Source organism: Staurois parvus, unplaced genomic scaffold (genome assembly GCF_062004578.1).
Source record: "Staurois parvus isolate SC_StPar_1 unplaced genomic scaffold, SC_StPar_1.0 ptg000207l, whole genome shotgun sequence".
Taxonomy (NCBI): Eukaryota; Metazoa; Chordata; class Amphibia; order Anura; family Ranidae; genus Staurois; species Staurois parvus.
The window spans coordinates 8062258-8073853 of record NW_028318003.1 but is presented as its reverse complement, the minus strand read 5'-3'; the positions used below and the strand labels follow the sequence as shown (position 1 = coordinate 8073853).

Below are 11596 nucleotides of genomic sequence, written 5' to 3'. Positions count from 1 at the left end.
TCTCATGTTCTGTCCCCCACTACAATGTACAGCGCTGAGCAAACCTTTTGGCGCTATATAAATACTGTATAATAATAATATATATTGGGGATGTACCTCTTGAAATGTTTCATGGGTGTCAATGGTTTTGTGTGTGTGTGTACACACACTTTATATAGGGATGGCAGTACCTCACCCTATGTAACAAATCACAATTTGACATTTCATTTTGCGTGAACTAAAACTCAAGATTTAGCGCTTGTTCACACCATGTCTATTAAGTTGCATTTTTCTGCGCACCACTGCACATGCAAGTTATCAACAGGGCACACAGAAAACAATGTGTGGTGGTTTGCATAAAAACACACGCAAACAAACATGGTGTGAAAAAACCCTTAAAGTGACACTAAACTCTTGTTTAAAAAAAAAAAAAAAACCTATTCAAGTATGTATTCTTAACTCAAAAAAAGTACTTTCTGGTGCTCTCAGTCTTCACCAAATCTCTAAATGTCATTTTTTGCTGCTGTGGTCTTCCGTTAGAAGGTAGCTATGTTTGTTCTACATGGTCCTACTATTTGTAGAAGCATATTCACCCTCTCATGCTTGCTCCTGAGAATGACTAGGGACTATGGAATATGTGATTTGTATTGTGCACAGAGCAGTGCTTATGATCACACATAACAAGCACTGCTCATTCCCAAAAATAGAAATAAGTTGAGGTTCAAGAGCTCACGAATCACGTTACATAGAGGCAGAAAAACACAGTAAGGAACAATTTCAAGAAATATACATTACAGGGTCATTAAGTAGTAGATGTGCCACTTTAAACTGGGAGCATAAAGCATGGAAGGCAAATCTAAAGACAAACAATATGACTTGAAGCACAGTGTGTACCATCCTGATAAATATAAAGTCCCAGCAATGTTAGATTTTCATATCTACAATAAAGACATCATAACACTGTTTAGAAATGACAAAGTATACAAAAATGTATGCACAGAAACAAAGATATATTTGGAGTTTGCATAGGATCACTGAGGGCAAAGTAGCAGACTGCTTATTTCACGGCTCTTACTTTCCTTTCACTTATCACAGCCCAAGTGCATCAGGGTATGGGGGTGAGCATGTGATGCTCTTCTTATCTGAACAGCCAATTACCACACCTGAATGCTGTTATGTGGTGGCAGAAACCCTGTGTAAGCTCAGATTTTGAAGGAGGCCAACGGGGCTACAGGGGAGCTAATCAAGAGTACTTACTAGCAGCAAAAGGGGCAAGCTATTCGGAAACCATTTACCTGGCTTTAAATACGCAAATTACAGGTTTGCTCTAAGGCTAGTCATATGTATTATTTTTTAAATAATTCAATCAAAACTCAATATATTTGCATTTCTGGGATGATCATTGAAGAATCAATATTTCTACACCCACAATGCAATGCTGAAGCATACCTGTCAACACAGAGATATGGGTGTTACTATTGCTTGTTTGTTTTCAGTTTCAACCTTAGTTTGGTTGTCCTCATCCCTGTTTCATTTGCTGAAGACGCAAATAAAAGCATGCAGACCAGGACATCTGGTTTCATTGTTCTGCATAAACTGGATCTGTGATTCATGAGGCATACAGAAATAAGGCAAGGATGGGAATATCAGCCGTAGAGTTGGTACAGTAAAAAAAAAAAAAGTGAGTGACAGGTCATGACAGCTCCTAACATCAAGGAAGCTACCCGCGGTCACGGCCTAATAACTCTTCATTAGGAAAAGGTTCGACCAATGCATAATCATTTTTATATATGACATATACATACTTTATCTTATCACACAAACAAGCATGGCTCCTGACTTTAATCTCATAGTGGGAAATAAGCAGAACATTTCCAAACCGGTTCAATTGGTGATCGAAGTTTTTCTCTTGAACACACTCACCAGATAGTTAAAACGGAATTATGGCAATCTAATATTTTTGAGTAAGTAACTTTATTGTAACTCACAGGAGCTTGTTCAATATTAAAGTTGTGTACACATCTTCCTACCTTGGAGGCTACTCCAAAATAACTGTACATTATAATCAGCAAAAAGGCACAGTATAATAGTATTAGGCACCATTGTATAGTTGAAAGTAAATATTGGACTGCATGCTTCAAAGGTTTCTTGCAAAAATGGGTCATATAGTTCAAAGATTTTAAAGTGGATAACACTTTACTTATTTTTTTTTTTTATATCCCTTCATTCTGCTGGAGGAAGAGCTGACTGTATAACTGTGTTTTTTAGTGAACATTGCATGGACCACCAAAGTAACACACGTGCAAATGCACTACATGCAGGACCTTAGTAAATGATCGTTTGTACTGTCATTGTTACGCTTATCTGAACTACTGCTTGAACTCATTTGTCATTAATAAAAACAAAGCAAAAAGAAACAAACAAACAATCTAAACAGTACAAAGAACTAGCCATGTATTGGACCCTTTGGATTGTATTTAGCTGATAACTGAGTGCACATGCTAACATTCTCTCCATTTTATATATCAAACATAAAGCAATATGTTATATATAAATATACAGGTTGTGTAGAAAATTACATATCTACATCAATTTGCATAATCCTTTACAATAGATACATTTAAAACTTAGAAATACAATATATTTGCATAAGTCTTATCACAGTGCAACATTTCTATTTTCTGAGCAGAGAAATCAACCACATTTAGCGGATGGGGCACTACGATCAGATTAATAACCGTTGAGTTCAAAAATCCTTCTAGACATTCTTGTTATTAACATAAGATACTGGACCCTATGTACTGAAAGGCATGAAAGAAAAACTGTCTGTCTCATCTATAATACCAAGATTTCGGTCAGAAACAAAAAGGGAAGAATGTCTGAAATGGACAAAACAGCTCATCTCTCAGACTGTTTTGTAGGACTTCACACAAGTAACTTTCTGAAAATAAAAATAGGTATTGAGCATTTATCACTGTATAAAATACTGTTATATTAATTAACGAAAGTCTTTCAATGTTAATTGCTACAAAGCAAAGTTTGTGAAATAATTCCAAATATTTTGATAATTTTTCATACAGCATTATAGCAGTTACACAAATAGAAAAGTAGTGGCAAAAAGTACTGGAAATCAGCACTAGAAAGAGGTCAGCCACCTCTTAAAAAACATACTAAAACCAACTGCAACCATTACTTCCTACAACTACTATGTCAAAGCCAATGATAAGAACTGCCCTGATAGCAACCCTTTTGCCTCTTCAGTGACTTTACATATTATTTCTCCTCTTTCCGGTTACATAATCAAACATTTTTTCCCTCAAATACTTTTTCTTGTGAGACCAGGACAATGACCTGTACTTCCTGCTCCTCAGAATGGTGAGAATTATGTCTCCCCCCTGCCTCAAGCCTACTGGGTTACTAATGTCCTGCATCCCAGGAGGCTTTGGTGCAATATCCACCACATTGGGCATGCACCACTGTGTGTTATTAGAGGGTCATCTGCAAGAACTAGATACATACAGCCAACCAACCCCTGATGACATCAAAGAAGATGGTAGTGTGGGACCCAACATTCAGCGATGGTGCAGCAGATTACACAATAGACAATGCGGGGTGTTAGTCTATTTCTGAGGACAACCCAGTGAACAGAGTAAGAGGGAAAAAAAAAAAAAAAAAAACTACAGGGCAAGTGAAGTTCCTCCTTGCCACAAAAGTCAAAGGGAACACGCAAGATAATTTCAGGGGGCTTCAGAAATCAATCTGACCTCCAGATTCAGACCAATTGCTGAAGCCCTATAATGAGCATACATTATATTGCCAAAAGTATTGGGACACCCCTCCGAATAATTGGATTCAGGTGTTCCAATCACCTCCATGGCCACAGGTGTATAAAATCAAGCACCTAGGCATGCAGACTGCTTCTACAAACATTTATGAAAAAATGGGTCGCTCTCAGGAGCTCAGTGAATTCAAGTGAGGTACCAAGATAGGTTGCCACCTGTGCAATAAGTCCATCCGTGACATTTCCTTGCTACTAAATATTCCACAGTCAGTTGTTAGTGGTGTTTTAACAAATTGGAAGCAAATGGGAACAGAAACTCAGCCACAAAGTGGTAGACCATGTAAAATGACAGAGCGGGGTCAGCACATGCTGAAGCACACAGTGCGCAGAAGTCGCCTACTGTCTGCAGAGTCAAAAGCGAAGGATCTCCAAACTTCATGTGGCCTTCAGATTAGCAGAACAGCAGTGCATAGAGAGCCTAATGAAATGGGTTTTCATGGCCAAGCAGCTGCATCCAAGCCTTACATCACCAAATGCAATCCAAAATGTCAGATGCAGTGGTGTAAAGCATGCTGCCACTGGACTCTAGAGCAGTGTAGACGTGTTCTCTGGAGTGATGAATCACGCTTCTCTGTCTGGCAAACTGATGGACATGTCTGGGTTTGGCAGCTGCCAGGAGAACGGTAGTTGTCTGACTGCATTGTGCCAAGTGTAAAGTTTGGTAGAGGGGGGATTATAGTGTGAGGTTGTTTTTCAGAGGTTGGGCTTGGCCCCTTAGTTCCAGTGAAAAGAAATTTTAAGGTGCCAGCATACCAATACATTATGGACAATTTCATGCTCCCAACTTTGTGGGAACAGTTTGGGGATAGCCCCTTCCTGTTCCAGAATGACTGCGCACCAGTGCACAAAGCAAGGTCCATAAAGACATGGATGAACGAGTTTGGGGTGGAGGAACTTGACTGGCCTGCAAAGAGTCCTAACCTCAACCCGATAGGTCAACACCTTTGGGATGAATTAGAGCAGAGACTGCGAGCCAGGCCTTCTCGTCCGACATCAGTGCCTGACCTCACAAATGCGCTTCTGGAAGAATGGTAGACACACTTCTAAACCTTGTGGACAGCCTTCCCAAAAGAGATGAAGCTGATAAGAGCTGCAAAGGGCGGGCAACTCCATATTGAACCCTACGGACTAAGACGAGTATGCCATTAAAGTTCATGTGTGTGTAAAGGCAGACGTCCCAATACTTATGGCAATATAGTGTATGTGTTCTCATGCAGTGTTATCTTAAGGACATTTATTACCACTAGCTTTGGCACTTAATTGTAGAAAGTACTGATTGCAATATGGTGGATTTATTGGATTTAATTTGGTGTTAATAATATAGTCACTCTTAAGTACAGACCATTACTCCTTTACAAATGCCAGCTATTTACACTTATTGCATTTCACTATGTGGCAGCCATAAACACCAACCACAACACTTAGCTCAGTAACAGATTTCCATTGCAGTTAGGGTTTGCTGAATGTAATAGTTCCAACTTGATTTTCTGAGTGTTTTTGGCATTCAGGAAAGATTCTGAATGTTGTCCAGTACCAAGGCTTTAAATCTAAATTGTCTGACTCCAGTTTAGCATTTCTTAATGAATCCGGAGGATAGTGTTGACAGTAGCCCAAATTTATGGTTGATTCCTCTGGGGAAACAAGTCAGACTTGATCTCTGCTAGTACTGGTACACTCTGATTTGGTTATTTTCATCTAGACCGAGCTGTACAAGTCCTGCTCCTGCTGCAGATCTGGATGAGCCTACTGGCCTGTGCATTCAGTTAAGGAAAATACAGAAGGTAGAAATTGAAAACTACTCATTACAAACAAGTATATATGTAAATATATACAACAAGCTCACCGCCATCCATGACCTCTTTTTATTTCCCACTCCCTCAACCTCCTAGCAGTCACCGAAACCTGGATCCAAGCCACTGACTCCACCTCCCCTGCGGCACTCTCCTATGGAGGTCTCGTCTGGACCCATTCACCCAGACCGAGAGGTCATAGAGGAGATGGGGTCGGCATGCTCTTGTCACCGCTGAGCACCTTCCAGGTCCTCCCAAACCCCCCCTCTCTATCCTTCTCCTCCTTCGAGGCCCACTGCATCCGGCTCTTCTCTCCCATCCCTCTGAGGATTGCAGGAATCTATCGGCCTCCTGGACCCGTATCCCGCTTCCTCAACAATTTTTCCGCCTGGCTACCCTACTCCCTCTCCTCTGAGCTACCCACCATCATCCTTGGTGACTTCAATATCCCTATCAAAGTCAACAACCCAGCTACATCCCAACTCCTCCACTTAACCTCTTCTTTTGCACTCACACAGTGCATACAGTCCTCCACCCACACCGACGGGAACACCCTGGACCTCGTTTTCTCTCATCTCTGCACCCCCCACAACCTCACAAACACCCTTTTCCCTCTCTCTGACCACAACCGAATTACGTTCTCCGTCTCCCCGTCCTCAAACACCTCCCCCCCAAACGTCAAACCATCAGCAGCCGTAACCTACGTAACCTGAACCCGGCCCCTCTCCACTCTGCAGCTGACCGTCTTTACGACAGTATCCTTCCACTGTCCTGCCCTGACCTGGCCACTACTGCATATAACAAGTCGCTGTCAGCTGCCTTAGATTCCTTAGCAACCCTAACCACACGCAGCATTAGACTCCGACCGCTTCAACCCTGGCAGAATGACCACACCAAAAATCTTAAACGACGCAGTCGCGCGCTGGAGCGATTATGGTGCAAAACCAGATCCCCTCAAGCGTTCATCCTTTACAAATCCGCCTTCCTCACCTACACCTCCTCCCTCCACGCCGCCAAACAAGCCTACTTCGTAACCCTCATCAATACCCTCTCCACCTGTCCTCGCCGACTCTTCTCCACTTTCAACTTCCTACTCTCTCCCCCCCCACCTCCACCCAGTACCTCACTCACCAGCCACGAGATTGCCAACCACTTCCAAAACAAGATCGACGCAATCCATAAAGACATCGCCAATGCTCAATCTACCTCCCCACCTAGCCTCCCTCCCACGATAACCCCCTCAACTCTCCCCTCCTCTGACCTCGCAACCGCTCTCACCCCCACCACACCTAACATCCCGCACACTAAAACCTCCCCAACACTCCACTCCTTCAGCATTACTACCACTGAAGAGGTCACTAAGGTCTTCTCAGAAGCCCGCCTCACCACTTGCCCCCTTGACCCTGTCCCCACATAACTCCTCCGGTCTCCCTCCTCCTACATCCTACACTCCCTCACCTACATCTTCAATCTCTCCCTCTCTACTGGCGCATTCCCCTCCCCCCTAAAGCACATGCACATCACTCCCATACTCAAAAAACCCTCCCTGGAACCCACCAAACTGAGCAACCTTAGACCCATCTCCCTGCTGCCATTTTTATCCAAACTCCTCGAGCGCTTAGTCTACAATCGCCTAAGCTCCCACCTCAGTGACAACAACCTCCTCAATCCACAACAGTCTGGCTTCCGTCCCCTACACTCCACCGAAACTGCCCTACTCAAAATCACTAATGACCTGCTAACTGCCAAAGCTAATGGCCTCTACTCAGTCCTCCTACTCCTCGACCTCTCCACGGCCTTCGACACAGTTGACCACCCCCTCCTCCTTAATAAACTATACTCCCTTGGCATCAGAGACTCCGCTCTCTCCTGGCTCTCCTCCTACCTATCCCAACGCTCCTTCAGCGTTACCTATAATGCTGCCACCTAACCCTCTCTGTTAGGGTCCCCCAAGGCTCTGTCCTCGGGCCCCTTCTCTTCTCCATCTACACCTCCTCCCTTGGCCAACTGATACACTCCCATGGCTTCAACTACCCACTCTACGCCGATGACACGCAAATCTACCTCTCTACCCCTCGCCTCACCCCTTCAGTCTCCGCCCAAATCACCTGCCTACTGAACGACATATCAGACTGGATGTCACTCCTCAAATTAAACCTTTCCAAAACCGAGCTCCTAATTTTCCCCCCAGCCTGTGCCCCACCCTCTCCATCACGACCAACAACGCCACCATCAGTCCCACCCCGCAAGCCAAAGTCCTAGGTGTCACTCTAGACTCAAATCTGTCCTTCCAACCCCATGTCCAATCGCTGGCAAACTCATGCAGGCTCCACCTCCGCAACATCTCCAAAATACGTACGTTCCTAACCCCAGACACTACTAAACAACTCATTCATTCCCCTATTATCTCACGACTCGACTACTGCAACTCCCTCCTCACCGGCTACCTCATCACAGACTATCCCCGCTTCAGTCTATCCTGAACTCAGCGGCCAGACTCATCCACCTTACCAACCGCTCCGCATCTGCCACCCCCCTCTGTCATTCCCTCCATTGGCTTCCGATTGCCCAACGCATTCAATTCAAACTACTAACATTGACGTACAAAGCCATTCCTAACACTGCCCCAAACTACCTCACCGACCTGATACCCAAATACCACCCAACCCGTACTCTTCGCTCCTCACAAGACCTCCTACTTTCTAACTCCCTGTTCTCCTCCTCCCACGCCCGACTGCAGGACTTCTCCAGGACTTCCCCTATCCTCTGGAACTCACTACCCCAATCCATCAGACTCATCTACCCTCCTCACCTTTAGGCGCACCCTGAAAACCCATCTCTTCAGGGAAGCCTACCCCACCCTCACCTAACAGCCAGTCTCCTCCACTCCTCCTACCACTCCATCCCCCACAGCCACTTCCTCCTGTACCACTATCCCCTCCCTCCTAGATTGTAAGCTCGAAAGAGCAGGGCCCTCAAACCTCTTGTATATTGTTTTGTTACTGTATTGTCTCATGTACTGTCTCCCACTATATTGTACAGTGCTGAGCAAACCTTTTGGCGCTATATAAACACTGTATAATAATAATAATAATAAATAGGACAAAACTAGGTTTAAAGCATTTCTTCCCCACTGGAAAATCATCTTCTGCACTTGGTTATTACCCCTTAAACTGTACTCCTGTTACTGACATTATGTTTTATGCTCTTGTCATTGTTCAGAGGCTCTTTGGAATTATGTGCCACTCCAACCAGCCCCCATTTTGTACACCCGCATTTGAAATTTTGTTTTTGTTCCCCTTTTCTTTTTTTTCTTGTGTTTTTGATTATGTATATAATTTCGGTTTTCATTGTGTTTAGTGATTGTACCCCCTTTTTGTATGTCCTCATCTATGAAAGCGTACTTTCTGTTTTTGTATTTTGTATGTTTCAGTCATTTCAATAAACTTAGACTGAACATAAAACTCACGGTTTTTATATTATATTACTTACTCTACTTAATACAAAACAATTTTTAAAAAATCAGCGAATACCATCAGCTATCACAGTACATTTCTTAAAGTTATCAACAACAGTCACAGCTGGTGCCTTTTTTTTTCAGTGGAGTCCTTTAGCAATCAACACAGGTTTTCTAAGCTTAGATTTTACGCATTACATTTATATTCGTGAGAATATCTTTGTATTCTACATGATTATTTGCACTCATAGTAGAACAAACATCAGTTTTCTACAAATACTTCTGCTTCTAAGAGCTGTCTCCTAGTGGGTATAGATGTGGAATTCTTATACACCTCCACACCCCATGTAAACACTTTGGAGGCCATCATGGTTTTATGGCATCTACCACTTGGAACTGCTAAGGAACCATGCAAATGGGGATAAATGGGTTTCTGGAACCTTAACAATAAACTAATATTGTAAAGCTTTGTATAATCATGTATTGTGCCCCTTCCGAGATTATACTGTTAACTTTGCCTTTTTGTTACAAATATCCAGTATCTGGGGAAAGTCTAAGTGGTGCCCACTCTGCATTACAGGGCCACATGGAGGTGGTGTGAATCTCTGACATGGCTGATAAGAGCATGCAGGTTGCCACATTCCTGTACAGAAAAAATATCTGGTGGTTGGTTCCTTCAACAGCCATTTCATGTCAATGAGTAGCATTTACAGATAGACAAAATGAGAAGAGCGAACGTGGGCTTCATCTAATCTATTCAGAAGCCAGTCTACATTGTTGCAAATAACATATACCTTAAATTACCTACAGCTGCTCATTAGCAAAAAAAGGATACACTTTGGGGTCATGCTTGAAGTTTTGCAGCCATTTCTTGTTGTTGTCAATCATCGTCTGAATGTTGTGTTTATCTGTGTACTTGGAATGGAGCGATGCACTCTGCATCTCTCTAAGCTGTTCCCTGTGAGAGGAAATGATTAAGTAATAAGGCAAAACACATATTGTAGATTTGGACTCTAAAAATACGGAATTTTGACTTGCCTGTAAATTCTGCATCTTGGAGTACAGTACATTGGGCTGGATACTCACAGACCCTGGGTTATATGTTGCTACTTTAAGGTGACTGGATACTGACAAAACTTTTGGACACACAACTCCTGGGCGTACCCCTTAAACCCTACCCCACGCCATGAGATCTCAGTTTTTTTAGCAAGAAAAGCAAAGGAACAGAGGGGACGGTGTCCTGTACTGTACTCCAAGATATTTACAAGCAAGTTCTACTCATCTTAATCATGCAGGACACAGACTGGATATTCATAGACCTTGTGACCTCCCCGAGCAATGATTCAGAAGTGGGTGCTGTAATGAACGTCTGATCTGTAAGACAGCTTGAGTAAATGTTTTTTGTTTTTTTTTTTTTTAATAAGAGACAGAGGGCAAAGGAAGTGCATAAGTGGCTTATAAGGGCCCTGGGCAGAAGTCGGTGGTAACAGTGCAACCTGTGGTGTGAAGTAAAACCTGATCATCCATTGTAAAGGAAATTTTGTAGATTCTGTATAAAATTGTATTCTACTTTGTATGCTTTGCCTATGTATTACACATTGCACTCATTGTGCACATGGTACTAATAATGTTTTCATTAGGGGTGGCGGTGGATGTGGTATACTTGGATTTTGCAAAAGCGCTTTACACAGTTCCACACACACGGTTATATGTAAGGTAAAGTCTACGGGCTTGGAAAAATCTGTATGTAAATGGATAGAAAACTGGCTAAAAGATCGTATTCAGAGAGTAGTGGTTAATGATTCATACTCTGAATGGTCTAGGGTTGTCAGTGGTGTACCCCAATGTTCAGTGTTGGGACCCTTACTTTTTAATATATTTATAAAGGATATAGGGTCTGGGATTAAAAATCCCATTTCAGTCTTTGCAGATGACACCAGGCTGTGCAGTGGAAAAACATCCATACAGGATGTCTTCATTTTACAAGCTGACCTCAATGCACTGTTTAAATTGGGCAACTATGTGGCAAATGAGGTTTAATGTTGATAAATGTAAGGTTATGCACTTGGGGGCTAGGAATATGCATGCATCATACATACTAGGGGGAGTACAATTTGGGGAATCAATGATGGAGAAGGATCTGGGGGTTCTGGTAGATCACAAGCTTAATAATGGCATGCAATGCCAAGCTGCAGTTTCTAAAGGGGGAGAGAGAGAGAGAGAGAGGGGGGGGGAGAGGGAGAGAGGGAGAGAGAGAGAGGGGGGGAGGGAGAGAGAGAGAGAGAGAGAGAATATTACCCCTGTACAAATCATTAGTAAGACCTCATCTGGAATATGCAGTTCAGTTTTGGGCACCAATTCACAAAACGAACATTCGGGAACTTGAGAAAGTATAGAGAAGGGCAACCAAACTGATAAGAGGCATGGAGGAGCTCAGCTATGAGGAAAGATTAGAGGAACTGAATTTATTCTCTCTTGAGAAGGAGATTAAGGGGAGATATGATCAACATGTATAAATACATCAGTGGC

The 11596-nt window shown here is 42.9% G+C and overlaps 1 protein-coding gene across 3 annotated transcripts in view; it reads right to left on the bottom strand.

The window, feature by feature from the left end:
* Window positions 1–1934: 1934 nt before the first annotated feature.
* The window catches only part of CEP164 (centrosomal protein 164), a 157025-nt gene continuing 147363 nt past the window's right edge, over window positions 1935–11596 (bottom strand). For all 3 annotated transcript variants that reach the window (XM_089678613.1, XM_089678614.1, XM_089678615.1), the window contains 2 exons: window positions 9903–10025; window positions 1935–5571 (listed from right to left, as the gene is read on the bottom strand). In XM_089678613.1, the coding sequence (XP_089534739.1) occupies window positions 5481–5571; window positions 9903–10025 (214 nt within the window). In that variant the 3' untranslated portion in view covers window positions 1935–5480. The remainder of the gene's footprint in view (window positions 5572–9902; window positions 10026–11596) is intronic.